General features: G+C 41.5%; 1 protein-coding gene across 1 annotated transcript; it reads left to right on the top strand.

The window, feature by feature from the left end:
• The first annotated feature begins 5,571 nt into the window (after window positions 1–5,571).
• On the top strand, window positions 5,572–10,118 carry LOC102922759 (olfactory receptor 6C74-like). The gene is made up of 2 exons (XM_006996610.2): window positions 5,572–5,908; window positions 8,009–10,118. The coding sequence occupies exon 2, from the start codon at window positions 8,010–8,012 to the stop codon at window positions 8,973–8,975; it is 966 nt and encodes a 321-aa protein (XP_006996672.1). The 5' UTR covers window positions 5,572–5,908; window position 8,009; the 3' UTR covers window positions 8,976–10,118.
• The last annotated feature ends 15,147 nt before the right edge of the window (window positions 10,119–25,265 follow it).

Here is a 25,265-nt window from a genome sequence, read left to right as displayed (position 1 = left end):
AAGTAGGTAAAAGTTTCATTTAAAAATAATTTTGGTCAAATTCATTACTTTTATTCAGCCATTCCCTTATTAAAATGTAAACATTTAGTCTAGACCCCACTTGTGAAAGCCTACCCACTTTTCAATCATGAATCTGATCTTTAAAAATGAGAAATATTTAACAGTATGTCATTGACTGCATAACTTTTCTAATATTGCTCAGCAATGCAGATTAAAAAGAACAAAAAACATGAAGAAAAAAAACCAACCTTTTTGCAAAAGGAACAGATACATTATGTGTGTTTGTGAATAGAACATTAGAAGAGTTTGTCCTGGAGGGAAAGATAATAGACACATCCCCAGAGACAGAAAACCTAGTGCAACTACAATTAATTAATTTCGGTAACATTTTAATCAAATTCCTTTGAGAGCCATTAGACACTGGAAGATATAGAAACCTGTGTATAATGTCAGGACTCATATGAACCAAAGGGAAAGACTGAGGAAACAAAATTGCTTAATTGTTTCAAACTATCCTTCCAATTACTGTTTATGGATTGCTTGTTTGTTTGTTTTGTTTTTTGGGATTTTTTTTTCCTATTTTGAATATCATTTGCTTCCATATGAATTTTGAGATTTTTTTTCAATTTATGCTAAGAATTGTATTGGAAATTTGATGGGAATTGCGCTGAATCTCTGTAGGATGTTTTTTGGTAAAATAGCCATTTTTACAATATTAATCCTTCCAACCCTGGAGCATAAGAATTCTTTCCATGTTTTGATATTTCTTCAGCTTTTTTCTTCAGTGTCTTACAGTTCTCATTAAATGAGTTTTTCATTTCCTTTGTGAGATTTATTCTGAGATATTTTTGAGACTGTTATGAGTGGGATTTTCCCCCTGATTTCTTTCTATGTTTGTTACTGGCATATAGGAAGGCTACTGTTTTGTGTGTCACTTTTATGTCTTGATACTTTGCTAACCATGTCTATCAGCGTTAGGAGATTTTGTCTCTTGTACCTCAAAATTTCTAGAACTTTCATCCTGAAGGAATTTGGATTTTGTCAAAGGCTTTTTCTGCATCTAAGGAGATGACCATGTAGTTTACATCCTTGAGTCTATTTATGTGGTGGGTTAAATTTATTGGTTTATGTATGTTGAATCATACTTGTATCTCTGGATTGAAGCTGATTTGATCTTGGCCAATGGGCTTTAAGATGTGTTCTTTTTTTTCATAAGATGAGTTTTGTCGCTTTTATTATTTTTAAATGTTTCATGTCATATGTTTTGATCATATTTTCCCCTACAAAATAAATAACTCTCCATTATAAAGAAACAAAAAGAATGAAAAAATCTGGAGAGCAATCACATTCACAAAAAATACTTCTTAAAATTAAGTACCTTGGAATAAATCTAATCAATAAAGAATTTGTAATAAAAGCCTAGACATAATAAACTTTAGAACACTGAAGAGAGAAACCAAAGATGACACAGGGAGAGATCCATATACGTGTATTGGCAGGTTTAGTATGTAAATGGTATCTATAACACACAATGCTGGACAAACTGGATATCAACATGTAAAAGAATGAAACGTGCTCTTCCCCTCTGGCCCTACACACAAATCATTTTCAAATAGATCAAAGAGCTCAATATTAGACCAGAAACTCTGAACATTCTAGAAGAAAGAGTAGGACGTACACTTCAGGATACTTGCTCTGGTAGGGACATTCTGAGTAGGACACCACTCACACAGAAAACAAAACCAGCACTCAAGGGTGGAGTGCCATGAAAACTGTTAGTCAAATGCAGAGACAGCATAGAGAATGGGAAAATATCTGTCAGTTACACGCCCGACAGTGGACTGTTGTCTGGAATTTACAAAGAACTCAAAAAAAAAAAAAACTGAACATCAAGAAAAACAAAAACCCTGAACATAAAAGACAAAGATTGTCAGATGACTACAGGAATAAGTGTGGCCGTAGCAGGTTTTTTTTTCTTACAATATATTATAATTATGGTTACCCCAAACTCCTCCCAGTTCCTCCCCACCTCCCTTTCCATCTAGATCCACCACTTTCTGCCTCATGTTAGAAAACAAACAGGCATCTAAGGGATAAAATATAACAAGATAAAACAAACAACAACAAAAAACCAAATCAGAATAGAACTTCTGAACAAGCCATATGGAAACCTATTTCATAATTTTCATGTTCGGGGATAGGGGGTGGTGTGTGTGTGTGTGTGTGTGTGTGTGTGTGTGTGTGTGTGTGTGTGTGAAGTCTGATCAAGAACTCTGGTTTTGTGTCATTTGAATGAGAAATGACCCTATATACTCCTGTATTTAAATACTTGTTTCAAGTTAATGGTGCTGTTTGGGGGAGTTTATGGTACCTATAGAAGGAGCAAACTCATTGGAAAAATACCTCACTGAATGCAAGCTTTGAAGGTTTATGACCCCACACCACTTCCTACTTTCTTTTGCTTCCTGTTTGTGTTTTAAATGCGATCAGGCAGCTTCATGCTACATCCATCATTCCATTCCTTCCCTACCACAGTGAACGCTTCCCTCTGGAATCATGAGCTGACATAAAACCTTATTTTTCAGGTTTTGGTCATGGTATTTTATCAAGAAACAGAAAAGTAATTAGAAGAGCGATTCTACAGGTCCCAGGAGTCATTTTCATAGTATCATTTTGCTAAATATCAAAGTACAAAACTTCTCCTCATTTGTATTTCTATCCTCATAAACCAGTGTTACTCTCAGATCTTATCAGAGAAATTTCTTCATGTAATGCATGATCGTTAATGCAGAAACTCAAAACCAATCAGGCCGGTTGTGGTGGCGCACACCGGTAGGATTTGCTGAAGGAGGCAGAGGCAGGAGGATCTTGAGTTCGAGGCCAGCCTGGACTACACTTTGCTGGGCGGTGATGGCGCATGCCTTTAATCCCAGCACTCGGGAGGCAGAGGCAGGCAGATCTCTGTGAGATCGAGGCCAGCCTGGTCTACCAAGTGAGTTCCAGGAAAGGCACAAAGCTACACAAAGAAACCCTGTCTCGAAAAACAAACAAACAAACAAAAAAAAATCAGAGTTCAGCAAACAAGTTTTATTAGAGTGCTCACTACAAAGAGGACATCAATATAACTCCCCATCCTCCCAAAGCTCAGGGACCCTGATAGAAGAGGGGCAGAAAGAATGCCACAGATCAGGAAAGACTAAAGAAAATCATGCGTTTAGGACATGACAGTGCTTCTGCATCCATGAACTCACAGCAGCTGTGGGTATCTGCACAAGACCTGTGCAAACTCAAGATAATCAACACTACAGATAGACAGGGAAAGGGCTCAGAAGACTGCTTTTAGCTGAAGAACTATTGATTATTGACAGTTGATAGCTTATAATAAAAGGGCAGTCTCTTTTTCTTGAAGTTGTGGCCCTTAGTAGCTGACCACACTTCAGTGGACGGCTCCATACTCATGAATATACAAGCATCACAAATTGCACTCCTTGAATTATGTTTAGAAAGGAGAAACAAAGTTAGGGATGATGATGGGATGGATATAGGAGAAGTTAGGAGGAGGCATGAGAGTGAATACGATCAAAGTACATTATAATCATGTATAAAATTCAAAGAAATAATAAAATATATCGGAAAAGAAGTGGACTGAAATGCTATAATAAAATCTAATATTTAAACTACTTTAAGAGTGGAATGCTCATCATCATGTTCATTCATCAATTCCCTCCCCTTCAAGGATCAAGGATCTAGGAGAGAGAGAAGATGGAAAGATGGCAAGAACCAGAAGTTATGGGCGACTCCAAGGAAATGGTGTTTTCTAGACACATCAGGACCAACAGAGACTGTGGCAGCACAGACAGAACCTGCACGGACTCCAGTCAGATGAGGTCCTAGCAATAAGAGGGAAGAGTAGACATGGGTTCCTCCCCCCAACCAAGAAGCTATCTGCAATTCACATCCACTTGCAAAGGAAAAATTAGTTTCTCCAATGGAGTCTCACTGAGTGTATTAAGCACACCTCAGGGCGGGGCCCATGCGCAGGGGTGGTTGGTAGTTGGAAAACTCAATGGTATTTTTGTAGTTATGAGGTATGTGTGTATTGTGTTTCTAGATTTATTTGTTTTGTTAAGATAGAAAGATAAAGAACATAAAATTGGAGATTGGGAGGTTCTGGGAGATATTGGGAGAAATATGATCAAAATATATTGCACAATAAAAAATTAGTAAAAAATTTAAAAATATATGAATTTTCAATAAAAAAAGGAAAAAATGGTCACAGCAAACAAACCAAAAGCCATCCCACTGTGTTTTTATTTAAGTCATAGTATTTAGCACACTTGCACTTCCTGTCGTCACTCAACAGACAGGGAATGTAGTATTCACTTGCCATTCACTAGGTCTCTTCAGCACTGAGTTGACAGCTTGCAGCACATTCTAAAATCTTCTGTAGATGCTGAATTGAACATTGTTTCTGCTCTACAGTCTACTTCCACCTCTTCTAGCGTGTGTGCGCGCGCGCACACACACACACACACACACACACACACACACACACACACACACGTCAGAACTTCCCTTAGTTCCACACAGCTCAAGACAAACAATATTTCATATATAATTTCTTCAGTATTATTTACCTAAAATTATTTAATGCCACATCATCATTGATTTGTTATCTTATCAACTCTTTCAACTATTTCATTCTTCCACACTGCTTCAAACCCCAAAAATAAAGCATATACTTTTAAAAAGTGATTTTTTTTTCTTGTCAGGGTAGAATTAAATTTTAGAAATTTCCCAACATGCATTTCTTCTTCACAAAGAAAATATCTTACCATACTATATGTTTCTCAATCAGTTGGTGATGTCAGTATCTGTGAAAAGCTCTGGCATCATCTGTAGCAAACTTAATCTTACACTAATTTAAACTCATTTATATAATAGATTTCTTAACAAAAATATTTTGTTTTGATTTTCAGCAATTTGTTCTTACATATAACTTCAGAAATAACATCTTCCCTGTAATTTTGATTATAGGTCTATAAATTTTCAGATCATTTTCTTGAAAGATTTTATTTACTTACTTACATTCTGTAAGTTACTTTCTGAAATTTTAGTTAGGTCATGTTTTCTAGCCAATGTTAGTATATAGACATCAGTGTGTTGAGTTTATTTGGAGACTGTAAGAATAAAATAGGCTGGACTTTCACAAAAGACATATTTCTTGTCAAGTTATGATAATATTGTCATATGTAGATATAATAATTATTCTCTTCTCATATATTTTTAAGTAGATAATTAAGGAGCCCATCCATGCTCAGAATTCTTAGGAATCCTAAAGTATTTTGAAGAAAGTTGAAATTTTACTGTAGGTCTTAGACTCCTTCAACATCAACATTACAAGATTCCCTATAGATACTAGGACTCTTTATTAACTTAGTTATTTTGTTTTCAAAGTTAATGATAAAAATAGTCAATTAGCAAACTTTCCACAAAAATCCCCAAGGTTTTGTACCAGGTCTGAGTGAAAACATCATTTATTATTAAAGAACACAACGCCTTCAGTGGTATGGAGACAAAGTCGTGTTTATTGAAGATGGAATAAGGCAGCGACTACAATTCTTCAGTTATAAGAAAGCAGAAGCACACTACTGTTTGGGAAGACCCTGGTTATTTCATTTGTAGGGAAAACAGAACAGTGGATTGAAGGATGGAACATCCTGAATTCTGATTAAAGAGTGAGAAATATAATTTTTTTAAGTGAGCTGGATTTTATTCTGAACAAGAAGAAAACATGGGTTAGGAAAAAATACTCATTTTAGAATAATTATTCATATTGAATTTTTAAACAAAAAAATAAAATTCCACTATGTATCTGCAAACAAAACCTCTGTTGAACTCAAAGAAAGTAAGTATTTTCAGTGTTTGTCATGCTGCATACAAAGAGGCTGTATTATGAACAGTTATGTCTTGAATACAGTTTATATCATCTAAACCCGGCATTAGAGAAATTCAGACAGCATCCTTATAACTCATGGCTAAGCTTCCTGTGTATGTATCTGAAAGCTGGTTATTCTTGTTTATTAGAAAAGCTTTACACATAGAACTCACAGTGTCTTTTATTCAAACTTTATTGGTATACATGGCTTTACATTTAAAAATTAGAAAATATAATACTTAATGTTGGAGGCAGTACTGAATGTGTAAATTATTTCTTGCACAAACAAAGCTACTCAAGTTGAACTGGAAAATAATTGAGAAGAAATGCTTTAAATTTCATGTCAAAGGTTTATTTTCTTATTGAAGTAAGTTTTAATGTAGAACTCATAAAGTTGTTTTTCCAGCTGAACTAGTTCTATTTAATAGTACCAAAGAACTCTAAAATTAACAAATACCACTTTAAACAATTTATTTCAAATCTCATTGTCATTAATTTAGACCCTTAAAATATATATATTTATTCTAAATGTAGTGTTACATGCCTTAAATCCCAGCACTCAGGAGGCAGAAGCACCTCTGTAAGTTTAAGATCACCTTGGACTATACCAGGTAACTTTAACTCCTGAACCAAAACTTGAGGTAATGAACTTTCTCATATCTAACATATGCCAAATTTATCGAAGAGCACATCCATGTGGAATTCAGAAATTCTGGATGATACTGATGTTCAACTGCACTGACAAGTCCCCAAAGTAACTAAACATTTATCTCACTTTCTATGTTTCTTAAATACTTTTATAACTAGACTTTTAAGGCTTTTTATGATAATTATTATTTTACTTGGTCTATTTCTAAGGGATAAAATAATATTAATCTTGTTTTTATGTAGTTTCAATTAAAGATATTGTGCTTTTTTTTAAGGCCACCTTGAATGGCATAGTAAGCTCCTGGCTAGCCTGGGATATGTAGTGAAACCCTGTCTCAAAAACATCAAACTCCTCCCCCTGCAAGGCTCATGCCTAAAAGGAGATTACAAGAGTGTGAGAGCCAGAGGGGGTGGAAGTTTCCAAGAAAACAGTGCCTTCCACACATAAGGACTGATGCACATATGAACTCACAGAGACTGTGGGAGCAAGCACAAGACCTGCATTGGTTGGTTCAGGCAAGGTGGAAGCCCAGTTCTGAGATGAAAAGTGAACATGGGGTGCCTTTCTAACCAAGAAACCATTTGCAATTGATACCCACTGACAAAGGGATAACCAGGTTTCTCCCCTTCACCCCCACCCCCAGAGATGAGGACCAACGAACACAGGGCCTTGTGCTTGCTAGGCAAGTGCTCTACCACTGAGCTAAATCCCCAACCCTAAAAACCAGTTTTCTATAATGGAGTCTCAGTGGATATAGCAACCACCCTCCAGAGCAGACCTCATGCCCAAGAATAGTTGGCCAACAGAAAACAAACTTCATGATTTTCTTGAGAACTTTTTGTTTCATTTTATTTGATTTGTTATGTTTTTATCTTGTTTGTTTTGATTTTGATTTTTGTGTGCAGTTTTTTGTTTTTCTTTTTGAGAGATAGAGAGACAGGGAGCATTAAGTTGGATGGGTAGAGAAATGGGAAGGACCTGGGGGAGGGGAAAGATGATCAAATATATTAAAATAATAATAATAATAATAATAATCACAGTAATAATAATATATAGAAATGCTTTGTTTGCGGAAACAAAGAAGATTATTTGAATAAAACGTATATTATTCAAGCTAGACTAAACTATTGGGAATCAATTTTCAAAAAGTGGTGAAAATGGGAAATGTGTAAATACTGATCACAAAAAATAATATAGAATTTTTTGCAAGTATGAAAAAATAGCCAAAAAGAATGAGAAATGAGTATCTAGGAAATGGGAATAGATACAGTTGTTATGCTTGTAGTTCTAACCAATGAATAAATGTGAAAATATTGAAAGGGGTAAAAGCTGCATTTCCGTTAACTTGCTGGATTCTTAGTATCACCTTCAAATATTTACAGAAGAGAACACATCAACTCACATGTATTATTTTTCTCCAGGATGAGACGATTTAGAAGACATTTAGACATGAGGAACCACACATTGGTGACAACATTCATTCTTCTTGGATTGACAGAAGACCCAACGTGGCAAATTGTAACCTTCTTTTTCCTATTTATAACTTATCTGCTGAGCATCACTGGAAACCTTATCATTATCCTTCTGACTCTGCTGGATTCCCACCTCAAAACACCCATGTATTTCTTCCTTCAGAAGTTTTCCTTCTTAGAAATCTCGCTAACATCTACCTGCATCCCTAGATTCCTGGTCAGCATAGTGACCAAGGATAAAACTATTTCCATTGAGGCTTGCTTCACACAATTATTTGCTGGCCTTATCTTCGGGATAGCACAGTTTTTCTTGCTGGCTGTCATGTCCTATGACCGCTACGTGGCCATTTGTAAACCCCTTCATTACACAACCATCATGAACACCAGAGTCTGTACTTGGCTATTTGGCACTTGCTGTTTAATTGCTTTGTTGGCGATCTGCCCTGGAGTCATTGTAAGTCTGGGTTTGGAATTCTGTGATGCTATTATTGAACACTTTATCTGTGACTACTCTCCCATCTTGAAGCTTTCCTGCAGTGATACAAGGTCTATGCAACTGGTCAACTTCATTTTTGCCATCATTATTCTCCTGATGACCTTGGCACTAGTAATGTTCTCTTATGGGAAAATCATAAGTACAATTCTGAGGTTCCCTTCTGCCCAACAGAAGAAGAAGGCCTTCTCTACCTGTTCCTCCCACATGATTGTTGTCTCCATCTCTTATGGCAGCTGCATTTTTATGTATATCAAACCTTCTGCAGAAGAAAGGATAGCTTTAAACAAGGGGGTTGCCATACTCACCATTTCAGTTGCACCAGTACTAAATCCTTTCATATACACCTTAAGAAATAAGCAAGTCAAAGAAGCCCTGAGGGATGTCATTAAAAAATGCACCTCAGCTACTTCAAAACAGTGACTTTGTCCTGATAAAGTGTGCTAGTAAGATAACTGAAAGTTATAGGCCATATCAGCTACTGTTTTGACATATCTCTGTTTTGCTTTTCTATTGTGGAAGTTACAGAAGGTGTCTGTACTTGACTCTAACTCTTCTTATAGATTTTTATATTTTTAGTGAGATTATTTCTCTTCATTCTTTCCCATATGTGTTGCTGGGTTCACTTCATTCTTTTAATTTAATGCTATGAATTGTTTGGCTTTGAAAATATTCCACTATGAATCCCCTATGGAAACAGCATATGTCTATGATTTTCTAGCAAATATGTGCTTAAAGAAAATATTTTTTCTTTTATTTTATTTTACAATACAATTCAGTTCTACATATCAGTCACAGATTCCCTTGTTCTCTGTCCCCCTGCCGCCCTCCCCTTCCCCAAAGAATGGAAACACATGAACTATGAACCAATGGCTGAGGAGCCCCCAACTGGGTCAGGTACTCTTAATGGGTGAGACAGTTGATTGGCTTGATCTGTTTGGGAGGCATCCAGGCAGTGGGACCGGGTCCTGTGCTCATTGCATGAGCTGGCTGTTTAAAACCTGGGGCTTATGCAGGGTCCCTTGCCTGGTCTGGGAGGAGGGGACTGGACCTACCTGGACTGAGTCTACCAGGTTGATCTCAGTCCTCGGGGGAGGCTTTGCCCTGGAGGAGGTGGGAATGGGGGTGGTGGGCTGGGAAGAAAATATTATTTAAGAGCTGTTTTAATAATAACTTATTTTAGTCTATAAATCTCTAGGAACACTTTCTTCTGTGTCACTTTACCAAATATCCAAAATATCTTATATTTTTGGAAACAAAGTCTTCTTCCATCCTTAATTTTATTCTTTCTTATTCTCTATCTCTGTTTTTCTTAATAGTGACTGATAGTAATTTTCCATACATATTCTTTTTTTATAGGTCATTTACAATATTTTCAGTTTTTCTTTTTTATTCTCTTTGTCTCAATAACATACTTAAAAATCTGTATTTGCAAACCAGAATATTATTTACAGTCATCAGCAATACATATCCTTGTGACATATTCCACACTTCTCTTTTTGAAGACTTTTGATTTTCAAAATAAAGAAAGCAATAAAACATAAGAGCATCAACATGCTACATCTTCAATATCCATTCTCAATCCCGTGTATGTGTCTGTTCTCTGTCAGATTCCAATCAACCACCACTGCTACTCAGTGCTCCTCTCCTCTCCTCCTCCTTCTTCCCTCCCCCTCCCCGTCCTCCCCCTTTCCTCCCTCCCCCCTCGCCAAGAATAATTCCAAAGTCCAGACCCCACCACCCAGGCTAGGAGCATTTTCAAGCACAAAAGTCACCTGGCATTTCACCCTGTGGGCTGGGCACAGCTGTGCAGCTTAGCCCTGTGGTGGACATGAAGGGTTAACTGTACAACACAGCCCTGTGGTGGACATGAAGAGTTAACTGTACAACACAGCTCTGTGGTGGACATGAAGGGTTAACTGTACAACACAGCCCTGTGGTGGACATGAAGGGTTAACTATACAACACAGCCCTGTGGTGGACATGAAGGGTTAACTGTACAACAAAGCCTGGTGGTGGACACAAAGGGTTTGGCTCGGTAGGCAATGTCCACCTTCTTTCATAGAAGCTTTAGATAAACTCGGTGCCAGAAGCAAAAGACACCAAGGCTTAAGGAGACTGGAGACTTAGGCTTCAGACTGGCAGACAAGCAGTCTCAAGAAAGACGGGTTTTAACCGGTCAGAACAGACTAGCAAAACCTGTACCTCTGGCTCCAGAGTCTGGGCTGGCTCCAAACCCCTGCTCCTGGACTCCCAGGCTCTGGGCACCAGAGGTGAAGCCTGGAACAAGCGTCCAAGAGATTAGGGGGGCGAATGATGGAGGAGTTTGGAGTTTAAGGACATTTTGTATCTCAGCTGCCCAGCCCCAACTAGGACGTGTGTGACCCAAGTGTGAGTCCACAAGTCACTCAACTTCCCAAACCTCTGCTTCTCCCTCTGTGAAGTGGGACTAACTAAACGTACACATGTGCTACTAAAATCCCTTCCCTTGGGGAGATAAACAAGATATAGCCCTCTCCCGAAGGTTCCAGGACAAATGGAAGCAGGATTTCTGAAGTTCACTCTGGAGAACCACCCCTGGGCTGGTGGTCCTGGGTTCTATAAGAAAGCAGGCTGAGCAAGCCATGGGGAGCAAGCCAGTAAGCAGCACCCCTCCATGGCCTCTGCATCAGCTCCTGCCTCCAGGTTCCTGTTCTGTTTAAGCTCCTGCCCTGACTCCTTCAATGATGAACTACAATGTGTGAGTGTGAGCCAAATAAACCCTCTCCTCCCCCAATTGCTCTGTGCATGGTGTTTCCTCACAACAGTGACCTTCATTAAGGTACCAGCCTATATAGTCTAGCCCTCCCCAAGGTCCCAGTGCATCGGGGAAAGCCTTGCATACAACAGGCGGTAAAGAGGGTCTTGTGACCCTCTCCATTCCCCCTACAAGAGAATGTAAAGAACCAATAAGCACAGCTGGATTGGTGAGTTTGTAAACAGGCACAGCTGGTCTCCCCAAGATGGCTGCTGCTTGGCACAGAGAACATGTGAGGCATGGGACCTGGGGATAGGAAGGAGAGAGATCTATATCAATAAAGCAAATATTTTAGTGGGAGGTACAAAGTGGCTCAAGACTGCTGTGTGACCTTGGGCAGACCATGTGGCCTTTTGTACCTCTTTTTCCCCACCACCACTAAAATGGGCACAATAAAAGCCCTTGCTCCTCAGGTAGAAAAGCACTCTTCTCTGTAGGGTTCTTAACCCAGTTCTTAGCCCACAGTGCAAGCTGATGGTACGGCCATGGCAGATGTAATTTCCACTGTACAGTCTGAGAGTGGTTGGAGAAGGCTGGCATTTGGCCATCTGGGCACAAGGGGCACAGAGTGAGTGGGGGGCAGCAATCAGGTGGCAGGAGATGGGTCCTGCAGGAGGCCGGGGGGTACCGAGGATGAATGGCATGCTCAGAGAATGGTGTGCTCACATGCTCACGAGTGTTCTTAGTCCCTGGCAGCCATACCTCAGCTCTTTTCTCAGCTGCTTTGAAGTGAGGGAGCAGGGCATGCCCTGGGCACTCTTGTGACCAAGAAGCAGGTTCTGGAATGAGGTGACTCACTCAGGACACAGTACCCTTCCTGCTTCCCTCCTCCCCTGGAAGAAAGGTCAACTGAGTCCAGGGAACTGATATGACCCCAAGACAGCAGGCCTGGGGAGCTGGGCAGGGCATGAGGTTGGGTTGGGCTGAAGGCGAGCTGGACTACTGGCACTTCAGGTGCTAGGCATGGCCTTCCGGGATGCCCGTCCTGAGCTTTGTTGCCCCTGCAGTCCCATTCATCAGTTCTAAGATGTGAAAGGACTTCTCTGTCCAGTCCAGGCTGGCAGGACAAAGCTACCTACAGACCCACCGATGTGTTCTTCTTCAGGGCTTTGTGGTCAGGTTCTGTCCCTATTCTTTTCTCTCCATTGCCAGTGTCTATTCCTTATGCTGGGCTTGAAACAAAACAACAACAACAACAAAAAGGGGGTGGGGGGTTGGGGATTTTGCTCAGTGGTAGAGCGCTTGCCTAGCAAGCACAAGGCCCTGGGTTTGATCTTCAGCTTCCAAAAAAAAAAAAAAAAAATTGGTACAGTCCTTTCTCTAGCCTGACAAGACTCCTGTGGCATGCTCCTCAGCCCCTGCCTTAGTCACATTTCCTCATGTGTCCTGAGTGTTCTAGCCTCAAATGTGAGGTGTCAGCCTGTCACATGAGCCAGCTTCAGATGGCTCCCAGCCACAAACAACTATAGAGATGGTGGAATCGAGAAACTCCCCACACTCATTATTATGGAGTCTGTTGGGCCATGATCTGTGGAGGGGACCATAGTCTGGAGAGGGGACCATTGTCTGCGGAAGTGGCCATCATCTGGGGAGGTGGCCATTGTCTGTGGAGGGGGCCATCTTGGAGGTTTTGAAGCTAGAATGTGGCAGTCTTCCTTGAAGTCACAGAGATGCAGGATGGAATGAAGGAGGTAGGGAGCAAGCAGAGGCCAGCCATGCCCTCACTCTCTCTGATCTGTGCTTGCAGCTGGCCGTTCTACTATGTGCAGACATGTCCAGCTAGTCTGGGTTTCAGTTGGTTCCAGATGTCGTCGTCGTCGTCACTGGGGTGGAAAGAGGGTGGGGTGGCACTTCCGTCACGGTGGCCAGTCGGGTACTGACTAGGATGGATTTGTTATGTGCTGGAATGGTGCTGGCACAGAAGAGGAAGTGTTAAATGTGGTGGGAGCTCGCTCGGGTGGGAGGTCAGCACCTAAGAACAATCGGCCTATTCAACAGATACTTAGTGCTCAGGGGACAGCCATGGCCAAGGCAGTGCCACAATGGCCCCTCTTGTCATGAGTGTGTGCTCCGCTGTGGAAATGGACACTGGAGGCTAACAGCAACATGGAATGCAGCCTGCAGGGATGTAGTCCCTGAAGGGGTGGAGCCTAAAGTCTTACCCCAAGACTAGACTTGGTGAGGGATGATCCTGGAACTGGGCTCTTCCATTCTGATCAAAATTCCAAGCAATTCCACACTCAGTCCTTCACTGAACCACCTCCGAAGTCCCCTAGGGTAAGCCTCTTTGAAGCCAATTCCACAGCTCAGAGTGGCTGGGAGGGTGTGCTGGTGACTTTTCTGATTGCTGTGACCAAATACCTTCAAAAAGCAACTTGGGGGACGAAGTGTTTGTTCAACTGGCAAAGGGTTCAAGAGGATGCGGTCCATCAAGGTGGGGGAGGCATGGCAGCTGGAAGGTGCAGAGGGGATGAATGTTGGTAGTTAGCAGTTTTCTGCTTTTTATGCAATCTACTTCAGTCAGTGGGATGGCACTGCCCATATTTGAGGTGGGTGGGTTTCCCCACTTCAATTAAATAGATAATCCCTCACAGATATACCCAGAGTCATATCTCTGGTGATTCTAAGCCCTGTCAAATGGACAACCTACTGTTAATCACCACAGAGGGTCAATGCCAAATCTCTTCTGACAGAACTCCCTCCACATCTGGCCCACTGTCCCTCGATATGTGCTGATTCTTAGAATTTTGGCAGAAGGAATGTCACCACAACGGGTCTCCCCAGTGGGTACAGACAGATGACAAGGAGACAGACGGCTTTTCTGATCCCTGGCAGCAACAGTGAGCGTAGTTTGTCAGGGGGTTCAGAGTGGAGATGAAGGTCAAGTCATTTGGGTCTAGGGAGAAATCAGCAGCCAGCACTGTGACTCAGTGTGGAGACAGACAGCCTCTTCAAGTCTTAGGGCTGAGCAGAAGTGGCCGCCAGAAGACAGGAAGAGGAAGGAAAATTCCACCATGCCCTGGGTTTTGTGGGAGGAAGAAAATGGAGGACAGAGAGCGACACTCCAAAGATGCAATTACACCACACAAATACTCAGAACCGACTGTTCCCTGTGTTTGTCTCCAGCCGTAAAAGGCAGCTCTGTTACTGGTGTTCATGTTCAAGGTGTGGTTAATCCATTATCCATGCACTAGCTGTGAGAGCACAGAGGCTAAGGCCTGTCACTGTGCAGGGCTTAGATTCAGCTGATACCTGTTAGCCAAGAGCTGCCACACCCTGATAGACCAGATAGTCCTTAGGTAGCCTCAAAAGTCTGGATGGAACCCTGCTCAGGTCACAGTGGGGCCGGGAAGAGGGATGCCCAGCCTGACCTGGAATATTTATACAGATTGCCTGAAGGTGATGGACAGATGAGAGGGGGTTAGGAAGTGTAGTGGGTAGCTTAGACCAAGCCAGAGTTCTCTGCTGGATGGTACCCCATCTCTCCTGGATCCTGTAACCCATCTCTATTGGCTGTAAGTTATCCCAGAAATAAACCTCTTGATTACCAGATAAATTATGTGGAATTGCCTCATTAAAAACAACAATAAGAAGCCAGGCAGTGCTGGTGGTTCACGCCTTTAATCCCAGCACTTGGGAGGCAGAGCCAGGCGGATCTCTGTGATTTCGAGGCCATACTGGGCTACCAAGTGTGTTCCAGGAAAGGTGCAAAGCTACACAGAGAAACCCTGTCTCGAAAAAACAAAACAAAACAAAACAGAACAAACAAACAAACAAACAAAAAAAAAAAACCCACAACAATAAGGAAGCGTTTAGCCTGGGGAAGAACTGGAGGTATAAGAGAGAGGCAGGGTGGGGGCTGGGAGAGGAGAGGAGAAGGCTGGGCCTGGCTGCGCAAGAGGCTGTTGTGAGATGAGCCAGACTGCGGGTAGATAACTGCTCATCATGGATGAGACCCTAGATTCCTTCTCTAGGGCCACAGGACAAAAAGAAGCCATGAGGGTGCAGGAGTGGGAGGGGACACTGAATGGAGTGAGCAACAGAATAGAGGTGAGAGGGAGGGAGGAAGCTGGATGGCCACTCCAGCTTTTGCCCCACAGGCCTCATAGACACCAGGGCAAGTGCTCATGAATCCGCAGAGATGCAGCCAAGTAATTCTAGGGTGTGGAACGCAGTACTCAGAATGTGTGATATGCATACATAGGTACATACAGTCACAGGACTGTCTGAGATGTGTCTAAATGGCCACATGAAAAAGCCTAGCATGCTCCTGTATATAAGAACAAGTCATACCAGGCGGTAATGAAACACCCCTTTAATACCAGCACTTGTGAGGCAGAGGCAGGCAGAGCTCTGTGAGTTTGAGGCCAGCCTGGGATATAGAGGAGTTCCAAGACATCCAGGGCTGTTACACAGAGAAACGCTGTCTCAAAAACTAAAAAGAAGAAGGAGGAGGAAGAGGAGGAGGAGGAGGAGGAGGAGGAGGAGGAGGAGGAGGAGGAGGAGGGAGGATGGCAGCACACATGTGAGGCACCCTCCTCAGGGGTCCCCAGGAATCCTGACCTAAGAGTTGGTGAGAAAACAGCCCTGACTTGGTCTCTATCAGCCTTGTCCCTGCTCACTCTGAGGGAGGCCCCCGCTTGTGTGAGCAGCCCTACAGAGAGGCCCAGATAACAACAGCTTCCAGTGACCTGGGGCTGGCCAGCCACTGGCCACCTGAGAACACAGAGAGGGAGCTGCCCTGGTTGCCATCCAGTACCTGGGTCAGCTGAGCTTCAGCACTCCCGAGCCATGGAAAACGCCACCAGGAGAGCAAATGCTAACTCAGTTTATGGGAACCAAGCAGGAGAAAGGGTGCTCTCTGCTGGAAGGCCTGGGACCTCGGGGGATGTGTGGAGTGCTTCCAGAGGGGTGTCCAGGCTGGTGACAGTCACTAGGAACTCACAGAGGGGGATGCTCCAGCACAGATGCCATACATCACTGTTCAACAGAGTCACCAAGGTCACTTAAAACAGGAACACAGGCAGGAGGGAGGGATGGAGGGATGGCTCCGTGATTCAAAGCACTGGCTGCCCTTGCGGAGAACCCAGTTCGGTTCCCAGCCGCTCACAACTGCCCATTCCTCCAGTTTCAGGTGAGCTAACGCCCTCTTCTGGCCTCCAAGGGCACCTGCACTCCTCTGGTATACGTATATGTGAAGAGTAGCATTGACACACATAAAATAAAATGAATAAATCTTTTTAAAAAACAAAGCAGAAGCTGGGTGTGGTGGCGCACACCTTCGATCCCAGCACTGGCAGGGGCAGGTGGATCTCTGTGAGTTCAAGGGCAGATGGTCTACATATCAAGTTCTAGGACAGCCAGAGCTACATCATAGAGAGACTCTGTCTCCATTAAAAAAAAAAAAAAAAAAAAAAAAAAAGCACTGGGCTCTTTCTATATGGAGTTGTTGATGTTGGGAAAAGGGGACAGGCAGGCCTAGTCCGTCCCATCCCGTTCCATACCACATCCCGTGCTGATCTCCAGCACACACTGACCAGCAGCTAGTAGAGGGAGAATAGCCCAAAGAGTTGCTCTCAGCTCACACCACACAGGCCACACACCCTGTTCACACTGCACCCATGACACCACACACACACACACACACACACACACACACACACACACCTCAGAGCTCACCTCTCCAACTCTTCTGCTCACTTACCTATTCCAGCGCTGTTAGCAAAGGGGGCCCACCCTTCTGAGAGCTGGGATCAGTGGAGGAAGTCACAGCCATTCCCTGTCCGCCTGTTTTGTATGAGAAATGCCCAACTTTTGGTCTCAGAAAGGATGGAATGGCTGGGAATACTCGGGGGTTTTCCATCCTGGCAGGGACTATGGGGAAGTCACCTCTCCCAGGCTGGGAGAGGACCCTTAGGAAACCTGGAACTTTATTTCCCCTGGGCTTTGTCCCTGAGGCCCATTTGGAACCTAGGGAAGTCTAACTCAGAGTTTTCCTGCTTTAAAGCTTTCTGATTTGTAAGGGATCTCCTTTCTCATGGCGTAGTATAGACCCCAATACATCAATATGCATTTGTCTTCTCTTCTCCAGGGTAGGGAATCTTAGAGGCCTTACAGACCTCTCCGAGGGGAGGGGGCCTGTTCCTGCTAGTCTGCACCATCCCAGACACCCCCAGCTCTGTCTTAGTCCTCAGAAGCAAACCTTTACTGGGCACCATGTTGAAGGCTCTGTAGCAATGACATCACATAAGACCACCTTAAATAAATAAACAAATAAATAGATTGTGCTTGTGAAAATTCCAGTAAAATGAGTATGAAATTAAGAATTCACCTTAAACTGAAAACATGCAAAGGAACGAGTGGGCAGACGAGATGGTTGAGAGGGCAAACACACTTGCCAAACAAACCTAATGACCTGGGTTTGGTACCCACAGCCCACACAGTGGAAGGAGAGACCAGACTCGTGAAGGTTGTCCTCGTAGCTACCTCCATTTTCCCTCCGGGGCACAGAAGCAGGTGCGTGCAAATGTGTGCATATGCATGCACACACACAAATATTAATAAACTATATGAAAAAAGAAATTCGAAGTAATGAGCAACCGCTGGGCTTTTGCCCTTTCAAACACTTGCTATTCATATCAGCATGTTAGCGCACTCTGTGGAGGGTAACTTTGTGTGTGTGTGTTGAGGGAGCTAGCTTACACTTTCAGAGGTTCAGTCCATTATGATCATGAAGGAGAGCATGGCAGCATGTGGGCAGACGTGGTGCTGGTGCTGAGAGTGCTACATCTTACAGGCAACAGGAAGTCGACTGACTGTCACACTGAGGGAAGCTTGGGCAAAAGAGATCTCAAAGCCCGCCCCCAAAGTGACGCACTTCCTCCAACAAGGCCACACCTCCTAATAGGGCCAATCCCTTTGGGGGCCATTTTCTTTCAAACTACCACCCATGTGTATACGACCACTGGTATAGTATAAAGTGACCATAGGAAAATGGTTAAATAAATTACACATGCCTTTAATCCCAGCACTCAGGAGGCAGAGGCAGGTGGATCACTGTGAGTTCCAGTCCAATCTGGTCTTCATGGGGAGATCCAGGCTAGCCAGAACTACACAGTGAGACCCTATCAAAAAAGATACATTTATTTTAAAAATGTGATTCCGCTAGAACAGTAATACCAATCAAGAGGACCACTGTCTGTGCTCTCCTTGTTATGGTTTTTATTTTACTACTGTGATCTTCTGTGTATGAGTGTTTGCCTACATACATGTGTGCTCTCGTGTGTGTGCAGAGCCTGCAGAGGGTGGCTGTGGGTGTCTGTCCTTACCTACTTCATCGTCCTCTGCTGTATGTACCAGGCTGGCTGGCTCGGGGAGCTTGCCGGGAGTGCCCGAATTCCACTGATCATCCCATGGCAGGAACATTGGGATTACAGGTATGTGTAACCATGACCAGCTTTATGTGGGTTCTCAGATCTCTATGCTGGGTGCAGCAAGTATTTTAGCTGCTGACCCCTCACCTTAGTTCTAAAAAAAATGTGATCCTGAGACATCTACAACAACGATAATCTGACCGTAATTATCTATGAACCATATAGGCAACATTTCCATTTCAAAACCACAGTAGTCTAAGAGTCTAAGACTGCTGTGATAGATCATCAGTGAGATTCTCTAATTCCTCTGAATTCTATCCATAAACCTCTGAGAAGCCATATTCCGGGTCAAAAATGTGAGCAGGTTAAGAATTCAAGGCTTCCTGTTAGTTAGCTTTGCCTCCTAAGGAAGATAAAAGCAAGACACATCCTGTGGTTTGCTTGTGTTTGTGGTAACCCAAGAAAGGCTCCTGCATATGGACAGTGCGGCTGAACCAGAGGGGAAAGATTGTTCGTTGTGTAGATTTGTTTATTTTTTTTAAAGATTTATTTCTTTATTATATATACAGTGTTCTGTCTGCATGTATGTCTGCAGGCCAGAAGAGGGCACCAGATCACATTACAGATGGTTGTGAGCCACCATGTGGTTGCTGGGAATTGAACTCAGGACCTCTGGAAGAGCAGCTAGTGCTCTTAACTGGTGAGCCATCTCTCCAGCCCCAGATTTGTTTATTTTCTGTGTATGAGTGGGTTTGCCTGTATGTATCTGTATGCAGTGCATGTATGTCTGGTGCCCGTGGAGGTCAGAAGAGGCCAGTTACCCATGACTGTGAGCCATCCTGTAGGTGCTGGGAATCAATCCTGGGTCTGGAAGTCAGCCCTTGAGTGTTGTTCTTCAGGCACCATCATATCAACTTAACATGGCATAACAAGATGCAGTAAGATGAGGCATAACACTCAAATAAAGGCTGGACAATGAAAACAAGTAGGAGGAAAGGGGTCTTGAGATCAGGCAAAAGAGTCAAAGACACCTGCCACTCCCACTATTAAAAATCAAACAAAAAACCCAAGCTAAACAACCACAGCATGCGTGCAGAGGACCTAACACAAACCCATACAGGCTCTGTGATTGCCTATGTATCCTGCCCACTTGATTCTGTGGGCTGTGTTCTCCTGGTGTCATTGACAGTCCAGGCTACCACAATCCATCCTCCCTCTCTTCCTGGTGTTCTGTAAGCTCTGTCTCATGGTTGTGGGTCTCTGCACCTGCTCACATCAGCTGATGGAGGAAGCCTTTCTGAAGATGATTGGGCTAGGCACCGATCTATACTATCACATGGAGAAAACATGTACAACAAAAATTTTGATCTAACAAAAATGAGGATGTGCTAAATGTCACTAGCTGATTCTCCTGAACAAAAGAAGAGATTGAGTCAGTAGAATACTGTGGGTATTAATATCTCGAAATCTATACTTCTGTGTCTACTGACAGGCATTCACCACAATTTGGATGTTTTCTTTCTACTTGGCCAAACTGTATCTTCAATGTCCCAAGTAATCCCACATTTATTCTGGTATAAAATGGACAGGAATAAGAGCAGAATATATAGTGTAAGGCAAGATAGAAGAATGAAAGCTTGCACCTCTGAGTAGAATGTGCTTTTATGTTGGTTACCTTAAGTAGTCTTTATAAACCCTCCTAAGTCACTGCACTTCATAGAGCAGAGAATTAAGATGGGGAAGTAGGAGAGAAGTAGGCTTTTTATGTCCTTAAGTATCTCGTGATTGTTCTATGGTTAATAATAATTGTCACCTCAACACCTAGGAGAAAAGCCTACAGGTACACTTGTGAGGGACTTTGGAGATAAGGTTAATTGATGCTGGAAAAACCCATCTTATTTGTGGGTGGGAACATTCCCTGAGCACTGGATCATGGACTATATAAATGAGTAGGGTAAGCTGAGCACTAGTAAGCATGCACCAATTCATAGCAATTCTTGACTGCAGATGTAGTGTGACTAGTTGTTTCAGTTTCTTGTTGACGTATCTTTCCCTACAATGAGGAGATATAACTTACAATTGTGAACCAGACAATCTCTTTCTCCCTTAGTTTGCTTGTGTCATAGTATTTTATCCACCAATGGTGAAAGGAACAAATACAGTTTGTATACATGTATATGTTTTGGTGGGTTTTTAACTCTTGGGTCACTGTCTTTTGTTAAGTACCACAATTTCAAGGAAAAAATTTCATGATGTTAAGCAGGAAAAAATAAATAATTATTCTTCCTATCACTTTAGTATGACTTAAGTTGAATCCAACATTTTAGAGGTGGTCCTTTCTTCCTGAGAAGTAGTTCATTGCTACGTGATTGACTTTCCCAACTGAAAAAAGGCCAGAAATTCTATTTTTTTGCCTAGGAAATTTCTATTCATGAACCCTTTTTTGCTACTCCAACATCACGCTCCATATGAAACATAACCCAAAACTTATTTAGAAACCAGATCAGGCATCAACACCCCAAAACACTTCTGGCATCACTAGTTCTGGAAAGGACAAGAGACCCAAGTATGTTTATGTCATTATACTTGAAAGGAACTGGTTACTTTTCTTGTGAATCTTTATTCTAAACTCTGGAGCCAGTGTTCAGCTCCTGTTCTCATCATCATCACCACCCACTATCAAGAAGTAACATGAACTTGGGTAGTGACCAGTCTACCTTCTTCCATCTCTTTGGGGCTGTAGGTGTACCATTAAGGGTATTCCTCCAGTAGGCCCATCTAAAAGCACCAAAAATCTGCATCAGCAATTTTATTCATATAACTCCAAAATGTAGAGAGGAAAGTAAGTCCTTAACTGGTGGCCAAAAAGATATGTGAAGGAGAAATAAAGACAGGAGTTATTAGCATTACATGACCTAGGCAGGTAATCAGGAAAAATCAAAACAAAGGATACTTTTTACATGTTCAAATCAACATTTTCAATAGGCTTTTGAAAAAGCGTCTTGCTATGTAATCCAGGCTGGCCTTGAATTCCCCACTTAACATCAAGCAGCCCACAAACATGTAGTTATCCTTATCCTCTTGCCTCATGTTCCTCCATCCCCACTAATTCCTGTTTTTAAGGATCTGAACTGATCTACAGAGCCACAAATACTCCAATACCAAAATTCAATATGGGCACAATGAGCCATAGATCAATTCTTCTGATGAAGATAAATGCAAAATCCTTAACAAAATTCTAGAAAAATTGCATTTAATAAGATATTTAAGAGGTCAATGCTATGTTGTATTTGTTACATTCTACAGAAGAAAAAGAGTTTTACATACACAAAATATCACAGTAGTTAAATCAAGAATAAGAATCACATGGTTGTCTCAATAGATCAACAAAAACCTTTGACAAAATTTTACATCTTTATGATAAAATATCTAAAAATTCTAGAAGTCTACAAAAATATATATGACAGACCCACAGCCAATATTATACTAAATAGACTAATAATGAAAATATTCCCCTAAAATCAGGAACAAGGCACTTTTATTCACCATCCTCATCATGTTCAATATATGATTGAATTCTTAGAGTGCTAAGTCAAGAGAAAGGAACTAAAGGGTACAAATAGAAAAAACATTAAAATTACTCCTAGTTACATATAACTATATTATATACCTAGACAATCTTTATTACTCCATCAGGATATTTTTAGATTTGATGAACAAATCTAGTAAAAACTGCACAAGAAATTTATCTATAAAAATATGCAGCTTTTCAATACTTACAAAAATACTAAGCCGGGCAGTGGTGACACATACCTTTAATCCCAGCACTCGGGAGGCAGAGCCAGGTAGATCTCTGTGAGTTCAAGGCCAGCCTGGTCTACAGAGTGAGTTCCAGGACAGGCACCAAAACTACACAGAGAAACCCTGTCTCAAAAAACAAACAAACAAACAAACAAGCAATAACAAAAAAATATTAACCATGAAGATGAAACATGTATAATAAAAATATGCACTAGAGATAGGTAATAAAAGATACTAAAACATGCAAAATATCCCAGGTTCATTATCTTGAACAAGTTATATTGTGCCAGTGGCTGTATTATCTGAAGCAAACCACAGATTCAGTACAGTCACAGTCACAACACCCATGAGTTCTTCATAAGAGCAGAGAACAATACCAAAATTCATACAAAATCACCATAGAATCAACAAACCCAAATAAATCTTGACAAAAATAGAATAGTGCTGAGATTTCTCAATAGACAATTTAAATTTATGCTTCAAACCCATAGTGACAAAACATAGTGATTGGTATTGGAATGAAAATAAGCAGATGACTAATAGAATATACATACATTCATCTACAGCCATGACTCTTGACAAATGTCAAAAACAGATGGTAGAGAAGAGACAGACTCCTTAACAAGTGATAGTGGTGCATATAATTTAAATGATAAAATCTAGATTCATTTCTCTACTCCTGTATAATATCAGCTTCAGATAGAATCATGATCTCTTTATAATGTCTTTTCTTTCTCCTTCATAAATCAGTTCCTTATCATCTTTTCAAAAATTAGTTTATTGGACAGTTTCACACAATTATATAATATACATTGGTCATTTTCACCTCTATTACTTCTCTTATTCTCCCAGTCCTTCTAGTGGAATCTCTTAAACTTGAGTGTGGAGTCATTTACCAGAGCATGAGAAGCATACCACTGGCTATGACACTGAAGAAAATATTTTGCTATCCATCCATCAGCAGCCATTCACTGTTCTCATGGGAGAGGAGAGACGACTCAGGCTGGAATGTTGAGGTACTTAGCCATGTGCAAGTGATTATAGGTGTTGTTAGATGGTAAGTGCAACAACTATGAACACAGAAGATGGGGGTTCATAGCATGCCTCCTCTTCCTCTAACTCTTAAATTCTTTTACTCAACTCTTAGGCATTGTGCTGTTCCCTGAGCCCAAGAGGGGAAGACATATATACATACAGACATATATACATACATACATACAATTATGTATTAGAATACATATCAATAGTCACTTGTTTTTAACCTGTTGACCAATTACAAGTCTTCACAGTAACATACATCTACTCTAATCAACACTAATCTACTCTTACCAGTACTAATGTTGACAAGTGCTAATCTATGGCCATAAACAAATACATTGAAGAAATAATGATAGCCATAACATGTCCCCAAAATAGCTTATTCCCCAAGACCTAGAGACTCACTAGTCATGAGCTTTTGATGGGGTTAACAATAAGCATGGACATCCTTCTTTGAAGCAGCATTAAGTTAAATCAAAAAGTGATCAGTGACTGCCATAATAATCATGCCACTTTTGCACCAGGGATGCAACAATTTGCCAGACCATTGAACTATTTGGTCTTCTGAGTCCACAGCTGGGTAAATCACAGCCTTTTCTCTCTCAACAACCTGCATGGCAATTTCCTCCAATATGAAATCTAGCCCTCAGGGCTTAAACTTCTACCTTAGTTCCATCTTTATTTCTGTGTGTATTACAGCTAAACAATGAGATATCTTCAACAATATAGTCATCACTTATCTACGGTGTGAAACCATAAGAAATGCCAATAGCCTGTTTGGTTTGGGAGGCCCTAAGAGGCTCTTTCACCAAATTCTAGAGGGGTATCATACTTTTGGCACTGATGTTTTCCTTTTGTAACATATGGTTCTGGGACCAGTATTATTCATGCTGGCACTATACCCTAATTCAAATTCATTGACAAAAGTTAGATATGCTACTAAATTAGCTTACACAGTAATTTGGTTTCCATGTGGCTTTTTCAACTGTCTTTAGTTTTGATCAACACCTCCTACTGTTTTCTCTCCTCAATACTTCTTACCTCCCACCCTCTCTTAAAACTTTCCACTCTCAGTATCCCCATATTTTCATATCACACTTGTTCTCATACCCTCCATATCCTGCCCTCTTTCTCCTCCTCCTGTGGTTCTTTTCTAATTCTCTCACATGTACAAACATTAACTTCAACTTGAGCAGAGAAATCTAAAATTTTGAAGGTAGAATCCACAAATGAGAGAAAAGAAGTGACATTTGACTTTCTGGGTTACCTCTTTTAGGTAAACTCTTTATTTAGAGTTACCTCTTCATTTCAACCATTTCCACACAAATTTCATAATTTTGGTCTTTTATTTCTTTTTCCTCCTAAACAAAATTCTATTGTGTGTATATTTCACAATTCCATTTTCCATCCATCAGTTGATGAGCAAATAGGATGACTCTAATTCCTAGCTATTATAAGTAGAGAAACTGGTCGAGCGGTGGTGGTACACGCCTTTAATCCCAGCACTCGGGAGGCAGAGGCAGTCAGATCTCTGTGAGTTTGAGGCCAGCCTGGACTACCAAGTGAGTTCCAGGAAAAGGCGCAAAGCTACACAGAGAAACCCTGTCTCGAAAAAAACCAAAAAACCAAAAAAAAAAAAAGTAGAGAAACTATGAATATTGATGTGCAAGAGTTTCTATGGTAGCCTATGGTAGCTCAAGGAGT

This window comes from Peromyscus maniculatus, chromosome 18 (genome assembly GCF_049852395.1).
Source record: "Peromyscus maniculatus bairdii isolate BWxNUB_F1_BW_parent chromosome 18, HU_Pman_BW_mat_3.1, whole genome shotgun sequence".
NCBI lineage: Eukaryota > Metazoa > Chordata > Mammalia > Rodentia > Cricetidae > Peromyscus > Peromyscus maniculatus.
Note: the sequence above shows the minus strand (reverse complement) of the source record. Positions and strands in the feature narration are given on the sequence as shown.

Excerpts from the sequence above, each read along its gene's own strand:
- LOC102922759 (XM_006996610.2), top strand. The coding sequence starts at position 8,010 with ATGAGACGATTTAGAAGACATTTAGACATGAGGAACCACACATTGGTG.